Source organism: Monodelphis domestica, chromosome 3, assembly GCF_027887165.1.
Source record: "Monodelphis domestica isolate mMonDom1 chromosome 3, mMonDom1.pri, whole genome shotgun sequence".
In the NCBI taxonomy this organism is placed as follows: Eukaryota; Metazoa; Chordata; class Mammalia; order Didelphimorphia; family Didelphidae; genus Monodelphis; species Monodelphis domestica.
In genome coordinates this window covers 317,249,952-317,270,156 of record NC_077229.1, presented here as the reverse complement: position 1 = coordinate 317,270,156, position 20,205 = coordinate 317,249,952, and the positions used below count along the sequence as shown (strand labels likewise).

The window sequence follows — 20,205 nt, the reverse complement described above, 5'->3', positions numbered from 1 at the left end:
AAAATTCATGATTTCAGGGCCAGCAAGGTAGCTCAATGGATAGAGAGCAATGGCCTGGAGACAAGAAGTTCTGGGTTCAATTGTGGCCTCAGATACTTGCTAGCTGTGGGACCCTGCACAAGTCATTTAACACTCCATCCCCACCCCCACCCTCACCCCCATTGTCTAGCTCTTACAGCTCTTCTGCCTTGGAGCCTAAACTTAATTCTAAGAAGATAGGGGGCTTTATTGGTAGTATTTTAATTTATGATTTCATTGGTGTGTATACCTTACATGGAGTATAGGTTAAATAAAGGAACCTGGGATTTAATGAAAAGAGTATTATTAGATTGTATTAGAAGCCCTAGTCTCAGTCATACCACTTAGAATTTAGAGTTGGATGTTAAAAGTCATCTAATCTATTCTCCTTATTTTATACTTTATTGAAAATGAGACCTAGAAAGATGAAGTAGTTAATTAGGGAATAAGTAGCAGAGCTAGATTTTGAACTGTGTTCTTTGACTTCAGATCCAAAACACTTTTCAGGCTCTCATTATTAGTTGTGTGACTTTATGCATGTCACTTTTCTGATAGTTTCCCAATCCATGAAATTGTGCTTACATTCATTCAATAGCTGTGTTACTTAGCCCAACTCTAGCGTATTGTGAAACTTAAATGAGATAATATGTTAAATTATTTTATAAACTAAAGCAACATGCAAAAGCAGTTGGAGTATTCTAATCCGCCTTATAGGATAAAAATGTGGCAAAAATTGACCTCATTTTTCTCAAGCCAAAAATAAAAACGGGGGAGTTGGTCCAAATATATATGTTAAAGATCCTATTCACTACACTAAAAATAAAATAAATGTTGTTCTCATATTACATTAGATGATGCAAGTTTAAAGAAAATCAGATTTTAAAAGTAATATCTTAAATATTGCCATATAAATTTTATTGAAGGAAATATCAAATAGTATGTAAACATTAAATTTTCCTATGATTATTTTATCTAAATACCATAGTAATATTGTTTTTTTTTAAGTTTTAGGCAACCAGTCATAAGAAAAATTGCAATTGCTTTTTTGAGATGATATCAAATTAATTATACCTTGGAATTGAACTTTACGGAGAAATTATGGTTCGACTCACACTGGATCTAGTTGCCAAGAACATCAACCAAAGGAATCGTAAAGAAGAGAGCATTACACAGTACTTGAAGAAAATAACTCACCTAAACTTTTCAAATAGAAACATAGATATAATTGTAAGAACTCTTTATTTTTTTTAAATGAAGCAGAATTCTCCCATTTGATGTATCCATTGTAGGATTTAAGAACTGATGTTATAGGGTACTTTTTCAGTTACTATATCTATACAAATGAATTAATAATTACTTGTTTTATTTTTTGAAATGATAAAACATTTAATTGGTATAGAAATTAAAAATAAAGCATGGAAGTAACAATATCCACATTCCTGACTGAGCATAGTATAGTATCCTCCCACTCTTCCCTGCCAAAAAAAGTACTTTGAAACTCAAATTCCTCCAGACCTATAAATGGGATAGTAAAAGTATGAATACATGTACTATATAGGATTGGTACCAGTAGCTGATGATTTCAGTAAAGTGCCTGGTCTAGAGTTATCTACTTCCCTTATTGCTTACTATGTTCATTATTTTCAGCCAGTTGGTTACATGTCTCATTGTAGGCCCTGGCTTGGCTCAATTCATGCATTTTCCCTTCTAGTTCCTCATTTTTCCTTAGATAGGCTAACTTACCATTTCCTGGGTTCCATAGTCATAACAATGACTTTTATTCTTTATCTCATTGAGAAAAATCTTCCCATGGAATTCATGTTGCCCCAAAAGGCAAAAAAACAAGCTCCCTCCATTACTACTACTCACCTTCCCTATCCCCTTCCCGTACCTAACCCTCCAAACTGTACAGCAAGCGTCTTCCCTCTTTCTGGAGCTGCTATCTGCACCTACTTGATGAGAACCTATAAATGGGAAGGAACACTGGTTCTGGAGGGAGAGGCCTAAAACTATTATATACTCTGATATTTCTTTGTGACCTTGGATGAGTCATTTAAAACTTCTCCACTTTGTGAGTTTGGGCTAGATGGCCTCTTAGAGTCCCTTCTAATTCTAATATCAGATTTTACAAATCAAGTTCAAGGAATCAGGGATTTGGGATATCAAGTCCAAAGGTTAAATTAAATCAAGGTTCACAGCCCTGCAGAGATTTGAGGTTGAAACTAAGGTGCTTTTTGAGTTTTTTATTCTTTGTCTGCTTCTGTTCCCTTTTGGATATGGCCAATCCTGAGCCTGTAGGTACATAATTGACAAATGTAGAGGCCTAGAGAGTGGTCCATTGGTTGAGGAGCAGAGGTCCAAGGATCACTTGTATTTTCTTACAGAAACTGGAAAAAAGCCATTCTCTTTTTCCCCAATCATGTTGAAAAATAAGTGGCAACATTATTCCATTGAGCTATTGTTTTTTTTTTATTTCTCAGGTTATTCCTAGTGCAGAATCATCCTTGCCTTCCTAAAATAGTTACTGCTGAGTCACTGACACTAAACTAGCAGATGTAGCAAATGGCTAGTGGACAGGAAAGAACAATCTCTCAGGGAATAATATGCATTTTAGATTGTAAAACCTTTCAGTTTACTGTCCAAATTTATTAAAATTATTATAGACATATTTGTAAAGAAATCTTTTTTAAGTCTACATGGTAATGTCTGTAAAAGTATTCTATTTGTTGACAAAGTGACATTGAAAAGAAATAATACTTAGTGTTTATCTCTGAAACATTTTTTTGTTGAGTTGCAACTGACTCTTCATGACCCTATTTGGGCTTTTCTTGGCAAAGACACTTGCCATTTCCTTCTCTAGCTCATTTTCTAGGGAGGAAGCTGAGGCAAAGAGAGTTAAGTGGCTTGCCCAAGATCACATATCAAGTGTCTGAGGCTAGATTTGAACTTGGGAAAAGTGAGTCTTCCTGACTCCAGGCCTGAGCTCTACTACTGTGTACTAAAGCAGACTAAAAGTTTTAATATTCTGAGATTTAGAGTAAAGGTATCATACACATTGTGGACAAGTTTGGGAAAACACCAGTTCATATAACTCCCAAGTAATTGGGAAATATTTAACAAAATAAAAATACAACATAGATAATGTTAATTTATGGTTTTCTAAGGCTGAGTTCCATTCCTGTTTGAGTTTGCCATCACTGATTGAGAGCAATGATGTTAAAAATGTCTAAATTGAATGGTATGTCCATATTTAAATTTTTCAGTTATTAACAGTACCATACATTAAAAAATCCTGATATCCAATCCTTTTGCATGTAATTTAATTGAGGTATGTTTAAAGAATAGGTTGGATTGGTTAAATCATGATCTGAAGACATTACCATATATTTAAGGGTACTTAGATTTTCTCAGTGTTTCTACCTTTCTATTTTACTAAATTCTTCTAGGTTTCTAAAATGCTGTTTACAGCCAAGGACAACCTTTGGTAAGGTGCCAAAAGGGATACACAAGATAATTTTTGCTAGGATTAGTTTGCTAGTTTTACTGCCCTAAAGAATTTTAAAGAATGGGAAGTTTGTCTTTGGCTCTGACCTAATTGCCCTTCTCTACTCTCTCCTCTTCCTACCTTCTCAGATACCCAGTGCCCTCAATGGGACCTCAACACAGATATGCCTCATTCCCAAATGCCTTATTCTTCCAAATTACTACATGCATTCTCATTAAAACCTCCCTCCCCTGTACCTTTGCCTCCACAAAGTACATAGTATAATCAAAAAGTGCCTGTACTCGGAAAAGATTGACAGTGCTCTAATACATACCAAATTTATCTTCTCTTAACTAAATTTAGAAAAGTTTGTCATTTTGCATCATGTAAATGTTTTCTAGTTCCCATTAAATAAAGATGACATGTGGATTAACAGATGAGAAAAGTATTAGTAAAAAGATAAAACAAAATCTGCATTACCTTTTGCTGTTTCACCAATATATCATTCATGTTTTGTAATGACTCAGTGACTGAAAGTAAAATGTTAAAGGTATCTCCTTCATTTGGAAAATGGGAAGGGAGGCCCTTGTTCTAAAATAGCAGATTTTTAGTCTAGTTGAAAAGGACTATTGAAATGGTTTCAGTTCTTTCAGAGTGGTACTATATTAGACGGCTACTGGTGCTTTGAGGGACTGTTTTGAAATTTTGGAATATTTCTGTATGCTGGCATGCTGGATTTCTTGATGAGAGTACAACATTGGCACTTTTCACTCCAATACAAAAAAAAAAAAAAAAAAACCTCCCTCCCCTCCAAAAGGACCATTACTTCCCCTGAGAAGTTCTCAAGATGAAATAGTTCATGCACACTTCCAGAAGAACCAGAACTTAAATGTGTGAGAAGTAGTGTTGATGCTAAGAAAATTAGTTTTAACATATATATATATATATATAAGCTTAATGATAGTGTTTCAAAATGTTATAGTCTATTCATAAAACTAACTTGAATGTGCTTCTGGATAAAAGACATGGTAAAAATCTTTAAAATGAGTAAGTTAAGTACTCTACTTTAAAAAATACTTTAAAGAAAGTATTTTTTAAACTCTTACCTTTCATCTTCTTACTTTACTTCTTACCTTACCATCTTAGAATCAATACTAGGTATTGGTTCTAAAGCAGAAGAGTGGTAAGGGCTAGGCAATGGGTGTTAAGTGACTTGCCCAGGGTCACACAGCTAGGAAGTGTCTGAGGTCAAATTTGAACCCAGAACCTCCCATCTCTGGGTCTGATTCTCTAACCATTGAGACACCCAGCTGCCCCCCCCCCTTTGAAGTATTTTTAAAGATTTAAATAAAGAACTTTTTAAATAAAATTTCTGATCAGGAAAAATCTTATATTTCTCTTTTAGGACGACCTCTCTGTGTGCAAAAACCTCAGTGTTTTATATTTGTATGATAACAACATTAGCCAAATCAATAATTTGAGTTTTGCAACAAATCTTACACATCTTTATCTACAGAACAACAGCATATCATGTATGGAGAACCTCAGATCATTGAGGAAACTTGAGAAATTGTAAGTGCTGATTTTGTTCTCTTCTTACTAACAAATTTCCATTTATATATGTATAGTGATTTGAAACAGTTAATAGAATTTCCCCAATTCCTAAATATATGTCTAAGGCAGTGATGGCAAACCTATGGCATGGGTGCCAAAGATGGAATGCAAAACACTCTCTGTAGGCACACAGCCACCTTTCCCTACCCCTTACTAGAAAGGCAGAAGGACTTGGGCAGAGCTGTTCCCCTCCCCCGTTTCACTGTGCCTGATGACATTTTTTCACATCCTCCACCCCTCTGCCCAGCAGCTAATGGAAAAGATTCCTCCCTCCCCTGTGGGGGTAAGGGGGGGAGGGAAGGGGCATACCTGGCTCTTGTGGGGGGGGAGGGCACATGATTTCTAAATGGTTCACCATCACTGGACTAAGTAGCTCACAATTTTTATATGGTTCTAAAGTCTGCAAATTAGATGCAACATAGTGTAAGGGATAGAGTCAGCCTTGGAGACCAAGGTTTGAATTTTGCCTCTGTTTTAAGTGTATGACCCTAGGCAATTCACTTAACCTCTCAATACTTTAAGCATCTTTCTAAAACTTAAGTTTTATTCTTTTCCATTTCAGTGGAGGAAATACCTTCCCTTAGTTGACATCCATCATGTGTTGTCCCTAAAAAACAAAAAAGCAAGCTCTTAGTTACTGACACTTAACCTGCACTGAGAGTAGTTTTTTGTAGCCAGGAATTCACTATACTAATGAAATAACAGGTTCTACTTAATATTTCTATCATTGTCTGAGGGTTGAAGGCACTTTACCTCTTTTATTTCCTTCGATTTTATGAGCTGTGTTACTATCCTCATTTTATATAGGCAAAGAAACTAAAACCCAAAAGAATAATGTGATTTCCTGAAAGTCATCTAGCCAATAAGTGCCAATGTGGGAACTGCACCTTGCCTGATCTTTCAAACTCCCAATTCCAGAATCATCTCCTTTATGTTGCACTGCCATTATGAATCTGCCTCATTGCCTTAGAGTGAGCTTACTTACGTGGTGAGAAGTTCAACAAGCATAATTTGACATCAAAGACATATACAAACCTTCCTCTAATACTTCATTGTAATGTGCAGGTGACCCTGGGTACTGGAAGCCTATGCCATTGGAATACCAGCTCTGGCAGGTTTTACTATATGCTAAAATGGGTTCATAGTTCAGGAATAGACTATTTCTGGAGATATGACATAGGAAAGGAGATACTCTGCACCAGTAGGCTAGCCATTATATGACATATTATTTGACTAGGAAAACCTTATAAATATTTGCTTCAGTAAATTCATCTGTAAAATGAGCTGGAGAAGGAAATGGCAAACAACTCTAATATCTTTACTAAGAAAACCCCAAAAGGGGGCTCAAAAGTCAGATACAACTGAAAACAACTAAACAGCATTGTGCTAGTTATTGGTGATAGAAAGAATGGCAAAACATAATCCCTGTTCTCACAGCCTAATGGGGAAGATGACATCCAGGCAACTATGTACCAACAAAATAGATATATTCAGGGAAAATTGGAAATAATCCCTCCAGTAAGAGGAAAGACATTGAAAGGGAGCAGGAAAAGCTGCTTACAGAAGGTAGGATTTTAGCTGAGATCTGAAGGAATTCCAAGAAGTCAGAAGGGAAAGCATTCCACTCATGAGAGAATGTAGGTACTGACTGTTTTGTGAAAGGCTCAGTAAGAAGACCAATATATAGAGTTGGAGAGATCTGTGTGGCCTTTTCCTGTTCTGCTTCCTCTGATCTCCAACTACTCTGACTTGTTGACGTGCAGGGGCAATGTCAAAATGGCCAAAGGGGGACAGACAGATCAGAAGAAACCCAAGAATCCCACAGCTTTTAAATGATCTATAGACATAACATGTTTCTTGAGGGGAGGAGTCCACAGCACCCTGTAAACTCTAGTGACTTTCTATTACCTCCGGGGTCAAAAGTGGAAGCCTCTGTTGGAGTTTTGAAATCCTTCAACACCTGGCTCTAGGGCAGCTAGGTGGTGCAGGGGCTAGAGTTACTGCCCCAGAGTCAGGAAGACTCCTTCCTGAATTCAACTCTGGTCTCAGACATTGATTAGTTGTATGACTATGGTCAAGTCACTTAACTGTCTTTGCCTCCGTTTTCTCATCTGTAAAATGAGCTGGAGAAGAAAATGGCAAATCACTCAGTATTTTGGCCAAGAAAATCCCAAATGGGGTCACAAAGAGCGAGGCATGACTGAAATGACTGAACAACATAACTTGGCTCTTTCCTACCTTCCAGGCCTCTTTATACCTTACTTTCCCCTCCATGTTCTCTTTGATCAAGTGACAAAGGGAACAACCTCCTTGTCTATTATGAGGGGCAGCTAACTGAGGCTGGGTATAGAGCACCAGGACAGAAATCAAAAAGCCCTGAATTCAGATTCAGAATTTGAAACTCCCTGGAACTGTGACCCTGGGCAAGTCCCTTAACCTATTTGCTTCAATTTCCCCATCTGTAAAATCTGTAATTAGCACCTACTTCCCAGAGTTGTGAGGATCAAATGAAATAACTATAAAGCATTTCACAGTTCTTGGCACATAGTAAACCCTATATAAATGTAAGTTATATAAAAGCACTACATAAATCTTTACACAAGACACTTCATCTCCTGACTAAACATTTTAACTGGCTGTCTTAAATGTCTGAAGTGCTCTTCCTCCCTATTTCTTCCTCCTAGATTTTCTGGTTTCCTTCAAACATCAATTAAAATTTCATGTTTTGTAAGAAAATTCACTCAGACCTCCTTAATCTTGGTGCTTTCCCTTTAGGAGTAGATTCACTTTATTCTGTATATGTCCTCTTTGTATATAGTTATTTGGATGATCACCCTAGTGAAAATATTAATGGTATAGAAATAGGTCTTGATCAATGACACATGTAAAACCCAAGGGAATTGTGCGTCGGCTATAGGAGGGGGATTGAGGGAGGGCAGGGAAAGAACATGAATCTTGTAACCACTCTAAATTAATTAAATAAAAATTTCAAAATAAAATAAAACTTTTGCATAAAAAAAATATATATATAGTTGTTTGGACATTGTCTCCCCCATTACACTGTAGCTCCTTGAGAGCAGGGACTGTTTTTTGTCTTGCTTTGTATCTCATCTTCAGCATTGTTCCAGACTCATAATAGACACAATAAAATTGACTGATCTATTATAGACAACTTTCTCAAGAGTTGAGCTACAAATAGGAGAGAAGTGAGCTGACTAAATGGATCAAGTGGAGGGTTTCTGAGGACAACAAGCAGATATAGGCCTAGTATTTTGTTATTACTTAGTCATTTCAGTTGTGTCTGACTGCATTTGAAGTTTTCTTGGCAAGGATACTGAAGAGGTTTGCCATTTCCTTCTCCACCTCAATTTGTAGATGAGAAACTGAGGCAAACGGGGTTAAGTGACTTGCCCAGGGTCACACTGTTAATAGGGGCCTGAGGTCAGATTTTACTCCAGGCCCAGAATTCTATTCAATATGCTACTTAGCTGCCCCATAGGCATATTTAGTTAACACCAAAACAAAGCCAGTGAATTTAAGTTGGATTCCTTGAGAAAATCTCAAATGGGTCATTAAAGATATGGTTACTGAACAGTTGCACTAGTCTACCTTTCAGTTGAGAAGAAAAGCCCCATGTCTCCGGTGGTCTCCAAACTCAACCAGGAGGAGGAGAAAGCTATTCTGTAGGACTAGTCTCTTGCTTTTGTGTTGAAGGAAGAAAGACATCACTACAATCTTCTACCTGGTCTCCAGCCTTCTGCTAGATAGAAGAGGAGAAGCCCCATTCCCAGGACCAAGCTTCTCTCTTGTGCAAAGAGAAGGCACGATTCCCTCAAGTCTCTTGCCTGGTCTCTCATCTCCCAAGAGAATAGGAAAAACATGCTTCTATTACATAACAATCTCTTGTCTTTGAGGTAAAGTGAGAAAATGCCTTTATAAGTCCCAGGTCACCTGCCTCCTGCCGAAAGAGGAGAAACACCATTCCATCTTGCACTAATCTCCTCCCTTCCATGGCATCATCACAATGAAATCACAATCAAGACTCCAGACTAGTCTCTTACCTTGAAGGAGAAGAGCCCCAATGCTTCATCTCTAAGTACTTGTTCTCTTATCTGAATTACTGAAAGCCCTGAAAGGACTCTACCATGAGACCAAAATCCTGTACAGAATGAAATCTAAACTTTTTCACCTGGTAATACAGTTCCTCATTCTAATAATTCTGTAACTTTGGTAATCATCAAAAGCTTATTCCCCAGCCACCACTACGTGACCTTTCTTTTCTCTCCCAGGCCAGCAACCCCAGAGCTGGAGAAGGAAATGGCAAACCTCTTCAGTATCTTTGCCAAAAGAAACCCAAATGAAGTCATTAAGTCAAACACAACTGAAAGGACCAAGTAATAACAAAGGCTGCAGCAACAGTCTTCTCCTTTCCCCATCTTATCCCCTTAAGGAACCAGTTCAACTCTATACTGTCCTTGTGAATCCCATGCCTCCATAGCACATTGCTGATCTTGCCCTTGGATCACTCCCACCATTTGCTGTTATTCCTCCCAGCAAATAAAAAAAAATAATGAAACCACAATGACTGTGAGTTCACTTCAGATTCATTTTACTGTACATAATTTCAATTGAACACTCACTGCAGCAAGGCAATCTTGTACACCTCTCTAATTAACCCACTGCCCTATTTGGTAAGGAGAAGGGCCAGCTCTGCATGGGAAATAAGAATAAAAGGAGGAGAGAATTGGGTGAGGAAGGAACAAGAGGCTTTTGGAGAATGACTTCAATTTTCAATAAAATATGAGGCAAGGTCCTCAGTTAATAGGATGGGAAGAGGAGAGCCATGAAAGGTCTGAGTGAAATGAAGAGGTTTAGAAGAGCTTCTGTGGTGAGTGGGACAAGTCAGGGCCAAGATCCTGCTGGCTTCAAAGAACCCTGATAAGCCACTCTTCAGGACTCTCACAAACTCCTAACTGTCTTCTTATATAGTCCTACATTGGATAGAGATGCTCTCTAGTGTTTCCCTTTAGTTTTAATATTATTATTGCTTTATCTGGTACCACTTTCTCTTTTCTAGAGATTCTCTTAGTTGGGTTTGGCTGGAGCTTTTCGTGTTATATTTACTGGAAGAAAACAAATGTCCATTAATACTACTATCCTAGTTCAGTTTCTAATCACCACTCCTTAATTGTTGTAATAGCCTAATTTCTTTGCTTCAGGCCTTTCCTCCTTCATCTCCTATCCATCTTCTATATTTAGCAAAGGTAATTTTCCTAAATCATGAATCTGACCAAGTCACCTCTCTACTCAATCAACTGCAATGCCTCTGTGAGCTCCTTCATTTTAGCTTAAAAAACAAAACAAAACAAACAAGCCAAAAACAAACAAAAAAAACCTTACCTTCCATCTTAAAATCAGTGCCCTAGGGGGCAGCTGGGTAGCTCAGTGGATTGAGAGCCAGTCCTAGAGAGGGGAGGTTCTAGGTTCAAATCTGGCCTCAGACACTTCCCAGCTGTGTGACCCAGGGCAAGTCACCTGACCCCCATTGCCTACCCTTACCACACAGTATTGACTCCAAGAAGAAAGGTAAGGGTTAAAAAAAAAAATCAATACTCTGTATTGGTTCTAAGGCAGAAGAGTGGTAGCCAAAGAAGGTTAAGTGACTTTCCCAGGGTCACACAGCTGGGAAGTGTCTGAGGCCAGATTTGAACCCAGGACTTCCCATCTCTAAGCCTGACTCTCAATTCACCTACCCTTCCCCCCTCCATTTAGCATTTAAAGTGCTTACCCTAGTTCCAGCCTAATTCTTCAGCTTTTTTATACAATATTCCTCCCCACTCATACCATGATCCAGACTAACTGACCTTTTTTAGCACTCCTCACAGGTTGTCAACACTCTATGCCTTTTCACAGGATACTGAAATTCTACTGCACTGCCCCTTACTTCTGCCTCCTCAAAGGTGATTTCCAGCACATACCTTCCCATCTCCACACTCCCCCAAATATGACTTTGTACTTATTTTGTATGTGGTTATATTTACACATTATCTCATTCAGTAGGATGCTAGCTGCTCAAAGGCAGGGACCACAGTTTTGCCATTGTTTCTACAGTTGCTACTGAAACTCTCCATGGTCACCAATGACCACTTACTTGCTAAGCCAAATGGCCTTTTATCATGCTCTTTTTATAGCATTTGACACTATAGCTAATCACCTCCTCCTCAAAAATACTCTTCGTCCTTTGCCTTTTGTTTTCATGATTCTTCTGCATCTGACTACTCCTTCTCACAGCTCCTTTCAATGGTTTTCTTCCCATCTCTGCTCACTCCAAGTAGGGGGGCCTTGGTGGTTCTCTGGCACCTGCCATCTCCTCTTTATACTCTATACTTTTCTCTCTTGGTAATCTCATCCATTCCCAAGGCTTTAATTCCTGACTCCGGAGTCTCCATATTCCTAATGCTGTTTCAATTTCTTATCTTTAAAAACAATTGATAAAACTTTTTCCCCTTGTAAAAATAATTCATTTTCCTCCTTTCTTTTCTTCTTGTAATTTTCTCAGTATATAGGACTCCTGATGAGGAAATACCCTTTACTAATGAAGATCAACAACAGCTCTGAAATTTATAGTCTTGGGGTGTTGACTGAGGCCCTGGAGGTTAAATGACTTCCCTAAGGTCACACAGCCACTAATGTTTCAGAGGCAGAACATAAATCTAGTTCTTTGGATCTCAAAAAATATAATGAAAATACCTTAAGAACTACTTAAAGTAAAACTATACAGTAAGAGGGAAGCTCGGTGGCCCAGTGGATAGAGAGCCAGGCCTAGAGACTGGGGTCCTGGGTTCAAATCGGACTTCAGACACACTCCTAGCTGTGAGACCCTGGACAAGTTACTTGACCCCATTGCCTAGCCCTTACTGCTCTTCTTCCTTGGAGACAATACACAGTCTAGATTCTAAGATGGAAGTTGAATTTTTTAAATAAGAAAAGAAACCATTTGGTAAGTTGTATAGTAAGTAAATAACTACATTATTGTAGCAAAATAGAAAGAACATTAGATTTATTTTATTTAGTATTTTTTGTGGATATAAAGAGATGGCTATTTGGCTTTATTTAAAAATTTTTTTAATTTAAATTTTACTTTTTAAAATATTTTTCCATATTTACATGCTTCATTTTCTTTCCCTCCCCTTTTTCCTTCCCCCTCTCAGAGCCTATAAGCAATTCCACTGGGTTGTACAAATGTTATCACTTGATACCTATTTCCATATTATTCATTTTTACCATAAAACTGAAACCTCAAATCATATATCTATAAAAACAAGTGATAAGTCTGAGGTTTTTCTTTTGTATTTCTATCCCATAGTTCTTTCTCTCAATTGGATAGCATTCTTTCTCATAAGTCCTTCAGGAAGAACATTGGATTTAGCAAGTCAGAGGACCTGGGTTCAGATTCTGGCGCTGCTAATTTCTTCTTTTTGACTTAAATACTCTTATGTACAATAAAAATATTGAACTAGATGGCTCCTTAGATTCCCTTCCAGGCCTAAATCTGTGGTCTTATGATCCTATACCTAAAGCTACTAAAATGAACATTTAGCCAGATGGATGAATGAAGATTGGATGAGCAAATAAGGCATCTGCTGTGCCAAAGTTCGAGTTGAAAGAGTCGGCTTCCAATCCTGGCCCCATCGCTTACCACAAATGTGAGTTGGGGCCAGTTGCTTCACACCTCAGCTTCTGTAAAAATGGCTCTAAAAGCTTTGTGTTAATATCCTTCCAAACTGCTTTCTTAATGGAACATAATGATGTGATTTATGGATGCCTGGAATTTAAGTAGTCTGATATATTATGAAATAAATGTCTCAAATATCTAATCTGAAGAAGAGAGCCAAGAAGGAAAAGCAGGAAGCAGTGCAAAACTGCTACAAAGTTGCTCCAAAGAAATCTAGAATAGGGATCAGACTAAATCCTGATGGGGAAGTACACAAAAAAGTCACAAGTCATTTTTCCAGCCTAGATCAGAATAGGGAGAGAGGCAGAGGTCTGGGCCACTAAGAGTCTGGCCAGGAGCAGCCGAGCTGAGAATTCCAGAGCAGGGGGAAGCTGTGTACCTGGGAAAGAGAGATCCTGGACCCCAAAATAGGGTGCCTCAATGGGAACAGCTGCCATCTGACAGCTTTGTCAGTCACTATCCAATTCTGGGACATGGTCAGACAGACCAAAGAGATCAGAGCTGTACTTGGAGGAACAAGTTCAAAAGCCAGGAACCTCTTGAGTGGCTCAGATTCTTTGAGAGCTTAGAATACATTATTTCAGAAAGGGAAATGGAAGGGCATAAACATCTATATAAAGTTTACTATGTACCAAGCACTGCACTAAGCACTTTACAATTATTTTCTTATTTGATCCTCACAACAATCCTGCTTGTTATTGTTGTTCTTCAGTCCTGGCCTACTTTTCATGACCTCAAAGACCAGACTGTCCATGGGGTTATTGGGGCAAAGATAATTGGAATGGCTTGCCATTTCCTTCTCCAATGGATTAAGGCAAAAAGAAATTAAGTGACTAGCCCAAGGCCACACAACTGGTAAGTGTCAGAGGCTACTTTTGAACTCAGATCTTCCTGACACCAGGCCAAGGAATACTCTATCCACTGAAACACCTAGCTGCCTCAAAAGATATGAATGTATAAACCAAGAATAATATACCCAACAAAACCGAGTATAATTTTACAGGGGAAATTGGTCTTTAATCAAGTAGAGAACTTCTAAGCATTCCTAATGAAAAGACCAGAGCCACATAGAAACTTTATAGTTAAAACACAGGAGTTAAGGGAAACATAAAGGTAAAACAAATAAATAATCATAAGGGACCAAACAAGGATAAAGTGCTTACATTCAAATATAGGAAGATACCTGTGTTATCAGAATCTTATTATCATCATCAGGGGTCACAGAGAGAGTCTAATTAGAAAAGGTCTAGAAGTGACTCTCTTATGGCCTGCCTGACAATTTTAAGAGAAGAATGGAAAGAAGAGAGGAGGAATGCACAATGAGGGTGTTGGGGCTGGAAGAGCTAAGGAAGGGAAAAGCTGGCAAGGGAAATTTATCTCACATAATCAGGATAAACCAGTAGATACAAACAAGGAAGGAGGAGAGAGCATGGCTGACATTTGAATCTCACCCTCATCTGAATTGGTCAAAGGAGAAAAGAAAACACACACACACACACACACTCACTCACTCACTCACTCAGCTAGAGAGATACATTTCATTCAAAGAGAAAGGGGAGGGAAAGGGGAATGACAGGGAGAATAGAAAACGGAAGGATTATTCTTAAAGACTAAGGATAGGGGGCAGCTGGGTGTCTCAGTGGATTGAGAGCCAGGCCCAGAGATGGGAGGTCCTGGGTTCAAATTTGACCTCAGACACTTCCTAGCTGTGTGACCCTGGGCAAGTCATTTGACACCCATTGCCTAGCTCTTACCACTCTTCTGCCTTAGAACCAATACACAGTATTGAGTCTAAGATGGAAGGTAAGGGTTTAAAAAAAAAACCAGACTTAAGGATGTATAAATGTATATCTCTTTTTGAGGTGATAATGAAGAAGAATCTGAGGGATACTAATAAATTGGGAAATAACTAAACAAATTATGGCATATAAATGAAATGCTACCTGTGCTGTAAGAAATAATGAAGGGGATGATTTCAAGGAAATTTGAGAAGAATGAAGTATATGAAATGATGCAACGTAAAGTCAAAAGCTCCAAGTGAACAATTTATACAATGAGAATAAAGACAAACAACTTTGAGAGAATTAGAGATTCTAAAAACAATGACCAACCATGATTCCAAATAGAGAGATGAAGGGCTCAAAAGTGCATAAAAATACTTTTTTTTTAAAAAAGTATGATCGTGGGGGAATTTATTTTGCTTGGCTATACATGTTTATAATTGGGATTTTGTTTTTCTTTCATTCTCAATTGTGTTGGGGAAGTGCAGGTGGTAATTAGGGTGAGAGGAAAAGGAGGTGGTTTTTTTGCTCATTGAATTAATAAAATATGGTTTAAGAAACAAAAAGTCTAAACTAAAATGAGTTTTCATAGGATGACTGGTAAAGAAGATTGGTGTTTTCAGCTATCATTTGTCAACTTTTAACATGGATTAATATGAGGCATTGAGTCAGAGAATGATACAGTCAAAGCAGATCTGGGAGAAGATCCCATACTTCCTGCCACTTGGTCTAGAGTTATATACAACATGAAACTTGCAAAATTTCTTTTTTTTTTTTTAAACCCTTACCTTCCGTCTTGGAGTCAATACTGTGTATTGGCTCCAAGGCAGAAGAGTGGTAAGGGTAGGCAATGGGGGTCAAGTGACTTGCCCAGGGTCACACAGCTGGGAAGCGTCTGAGGCCAGATTTGAACCTAGGACCTCCCGTCTCTAGGGCTAGCTCTCAATTCACTGAGCTACCCAGCTGCCCCCTGCAAAATTTCTTAAAAGTAAACAACAATGCTCAAATTTTAGTAGGTGTAATACAAACATTTCATCTTAATATTTTGGGGCCTTTGTTCAGGTCATATTAAAAAGATTCTTATCTTGAGTTTTCCTTTGGGAAAAAAAGGCAAGTTTGAGAAGTTCTAGGTTCAAAAAAATGTGGAGGAAGTCATATTTTTCATATGGCTTTTAATTAAGTAAACTGGAAGAATTACTCGAGTATTGAAAAGCAAGCAGAAGAGGTATTTCTGCCTTGTTAGGTCTGTACTGAATGTGAAAAAGCAGAATCTAATCTGATTTCGTATTTGAATTTTCTAGAAAAGAGGTAACTGTAACCCACTGATATATTTTAAGGATATTGAGTATACCCTTATTTAGAAGAAACTCAAGTTACCACAAGTGATATGGATTAAAGTTTTTAAAAACCACTTATAGTCTGTAAAAGTTATTAAACCCTGAGGCAAGTTACTTAAAAGTGATCATGATTTGGGGGGAAAGATGCCCATTCCAGCTAAATAGAGAAAGTTTATAAAAGACAAAGTACTTCCTGAGGCAGAAAACATTAAATGGTATCATGAGGTCCCTGTTAGCCCTATGACTGAGTCATAAATATTTGTAAAATAATTGAATATTAGAAGTAGAAGGCTAAAGGATTGCTGTTGTTAGTTTATTTGGAATTTTCATTGATAATTTTCAATACTAGTTTCCATAGAATTGTATTTCTAAAATGTACATTTTTATTTTCTTCTGCAGGTATCTGGGTGGCAACCTCATTGCCGTAGTAGAGTGTTTAGAAGGACTAGACGAACTCCGAGAGCTACACATTGAAAGTCAAAGGCTTCCTCTTGGTGAAAAGCTTCTTTTTGACCCAAGAACTCTTCAGTCCTTGGCAGTAAGAGACTAGCTCTTAGTTTTCTGAGATGCAGTTTGGTGATTGACATAAAATTTACAATTAGTTAAGGAGGTTCAGGGAAAATATAGATTGGCATTGCATGCATTAGAAATCAATAGTAGAAATCAATTGCATAACAGATAGTTAACATATAGCATCTAGAGTTTGCAGAATATTTTACAAATATCATCTCTCATAATCCTCACCATAAGGTAAGTGCTATATTATTATGTTCATTTTAAAGATGAAGAAACTGAGGCAAACAGAGGTTGAATTATTTGCTGAACCAGCTGTCACACAGCTAGTGTCTATGACTATATTTGAACTCAGATCTTCCTGACTCCAGGTCTAGCACTTTATCCACTGTACCAACTAGTTACCTAAAAAATAATGCCTATCTATATAGACAAGAATAGACTTATAGTATGTTTACATAGCACCCATTTCAAATAATATTTGCATTTTTAATAGTGGTCCTCCAAGACCTTGACCCAAAAGAATTAATAATGTTGACATTTCAGGTTCCAATGCAAGGAAGGTAGGTTGCAAAAATTTATTAGCCAAGATGCCAAAAATAAAACAAAGTCTCCAAGCCAAAAAGAAATAGGTTTATTGAGAGAGGGACAGTTTCCCAGACTCTGATTAGCACTCAAAGGCCTTGAGCCTTGATAGTAGCCCCCTTATACAGCACAATTTACAGAAATGCTATGAGAAACACAGTTGAAGTTCTTTTGTCCTAGAGTTGGCCCAGGGTTCAGTGTACAGAGTTGGCAACTCTGACCTATGTCAAGGTACAGAGACTCATCAGGGGAGGATGTACAGCTTAGTTAGAAATGCACTTTGATCATTATCATTCACTTGGCTCATGACATGGCTGGTGTCCTTTGGCCCATACCATTGATGCAAGTAGGTCCTTTGACCGTCGCAGTTAGCATGCAGATTCCCATGCAGCAGATCTTGGACGCCTGCAGGGTTTCTTAGACCAATTATAACACAGATGTTCTGGACTCAGGTCCTGTGGCCTTTGGCCTAGAGTATGTTACTCGGCCCAGTGTAACTTACAGAATTATTACAGAATCATAAAGGGAATGGGATTTCACATTCACAGGTAGAAAATTCTTTTGGAGTGACATCACTATTTGTTGACTACCCATGACACGTTTGTGTAAGTGTGTATGTTAGTATGTATGTTTATGTAATAAGCTCTATAAAGTCAGGAAGGGTTTCTTACTCATCTTTGTAACCTGCCTCAATATGTAGTTTGCACAAAGTAGACACTTAATAAACATTTGTTGATTTGTATACAGTATATCTGTAAATGTACATACACGGAGATACAGTTCTTAATTGTATAAATATATATATGAGCATATATCTGTGTAAGTGTGTATATATGTATATATTTCCTGTAAAGAGCATTTATTCATTTTACATAGGCTAACTTTCCTTATAATTTAAGCAGAGATTACCTTGGTGCTTACCATTATTACTATTATTTAAAATTGTAAAAAATCCTTATACTAAGTCTTTAAAGCTGCTGAAAATAAGAAGTTTTTTTTTTCTGCCATTGTGAACTGTTAGAAACCTTATCAATGACTTGGCTAAAGTTAGAGATGAAACTTAATAGATCTTCAGTTGACAAAAAGTTGAGAAGGAGAGCTAATGTATTGGATGACAGAAACTGGATTTAGAATAGGTTAACTAAGTAAAGACGAAATTTGGTAAGGCTAAATAAGTTCAAGCCATGCATTTCACACATAGAAGATAGGGGAGGCATGGTTGGGCCACTATTCATAAAAATTGATCTGAGGGTATTAATGGACCTGTAAGTCATTATTAATTAACTTTCTGATAAAGCAACTGTATTAAGTCACAAAGTCTAAAAAGTCATAGCTTCCAGGAATAAGAGGACAGTCCTGATATATACTCTACCTTAGGCAAAAGACATCTGGGATGATGTTTTCAATTATATGTGCTGCATTTGGGGATAATTATTGATAATATAGAAGAGCCTAGAGAAAGACAATCCGGGAGGTGGGGGAAGCTGGGTGGCTTAGTGAATTGAGAGCCAGGCCTAGAGACAGTAAATCCCAGGTTCAAATCTGGCCTCAGACACTTCCTAGCTGTGTGACCTTGGATAAGTCACTTAACCCCTACTGCCCAGCCCTTACAGCTCTTCTGCCTTGGAACCAATACACGGTACTGATTCTAAGATGGATGGTAAGGGTTTAAAAAAAAAAACAATCAAGATGATGAAGGACCTTGAGTCTATGACATATGAAAGTCAGTTAAAGGATCTGAGGATATTTAGCCTGGACAATAGTTATCCTACCAAAGAGAATTTAGACTTGTTCTGTTTTGGTCCCAGAGGGCAGAAGTGATAGCCACAGATTGAAATTGCTGAGAGACAATATTAGGGACAAATCTATACTTTGGGAAGATCACTTTGATAGCTGAATGGAAATTGAACTGGAGTGGAAAGAGGCTTAAAACAAGAAGACCATGAAGCAGGCTACTGTAATAATCCGTATGTGAGGGCCCCCAATGAGGGCCTGAACCAGGGAGGTGTAGCCTCTCATTACCTTGCAAAACATTCATAAAAGTTTCACTTCAACAAATCAACAAGCATGGAAGGCAGTGAAGTGGTATAAAGGACTAGATAAGGGGTCGGGAAGCCCTGAGGTGAAATTTGACCTATATGCATTATTTCTCTTTGCCATTCTTTACTTAATTATTAAGCTTAAATTGTTTACAATTTGGACACCTAGATTTTTTCAGATGGCATGATTTAATACTTCGAATACATTGCCTTATAAAGTCTCATTTGCTATTATAAATTATAAATTGGCTTGAGAGAGGCTACCTAGGAAACAAAAATAGACCCAATGTCCTGTGAATGACAAAGAAATTATTATGCAAAGAACTGGAGATGATAAAATGGACAAAAAAATACTTTTTTTCTTCTTCCTCACAACTTTACTTCCTCTTGTGTAAATCCAAATTCTTTTTTTTTTTTTTTAATTCTTATCTTTTGTCTTGGAGCCAATACTGTCTTGGAGCCAATACTGTGTATTGGCTCCATGACGGAAGGGTGGTAAGGGCTAGGCAATGGGGATTAAGTGACTTGCCCAGGGTCACACAGCTGGGAAGTGTCTCAGCCAGATTTGAACCTAGAACCTCCTGTATCTAGACCTGGCTCTCAGTCCACTGAGCCACCCAGCTGCCCCCAAATCCAAATGCTTAGTCCCCAAATTACTATTCATTCAAAGATAACATTTTCTCTAAGTTTCCATTATCATGCATTCATTATAATAGAACAATGTCTTTAATCTTTTGTATTTCAACTATTCAACTCTTCTAATTTTTCATAAATACTAGAAATAAGGTAAGGTTGAGGTAAACTTAAAAAGCAAGCAGTTTCACTTGGTATGCTCCCTATTCTGAGGGATGGGGGGGAGGTCACCAGCCACCTTAGCCCCCATTCCCTTATATGAATTCTGGCCCTCTCTGGAAAGACTGATTTTCTTATGTATTCATTACCTTTGATTTCTGGGGCAACTAATAATTTATCTGACTAAGTCAGAATTTCAAATGCCTGTTGTTTTAAAATGTCTGTGCTAGGTACCAGGGAAGTCTAAATTGAAGAAATTGTCTTGTCATCAGCACCAAAGATATGGCAACAAATTTGATTTGATCCT

The 20,205-nt window shown here is 37.8% G+C and overlaps 1 protein-coding gene across 13 annotated transcripts in view; it reads left to right on the top strand.

Annotated features, from left to right (window-relative positions):
* The window catches only part of PPP1R42 (protein phosphatase 1 regulatory subunit 42), a 51,709-nt gene that overhangs the window by 1,220 nt on the left and 30,284 nt on the right, over nucleotides 1-20,205 (top strand). For 12 of the 13 annotated variants that reach the window (XR_464329.3, XR_001628686.2, XM_056824006.1 and 9 more), the window contains exons 2-4: nucleotides 1,024-1,245; nucleotides 4,908-5,074; nucleotides 16,369-16,507. Coding sequence is in view for 11 of the 13 variants with exons in the window: in XM_056824006.1 (XP_056679984.1) it covers nucleotides 1,117-1,245; nucleotides 4,908-5,074; nucleotides 16,369-16,507 (435 nt within the window). In the remaining 2 variants the exon portion in view is untranslated. The remainder of the gene's footprint in view (nucleotides 1-1,023; nucleotides 1,246-4,907; nucleotides 5,075-16,368; nucleotides 16,508-20,205) is intronic. The other variant, XM_007487017.3, reaches the window with a different exon arrangement.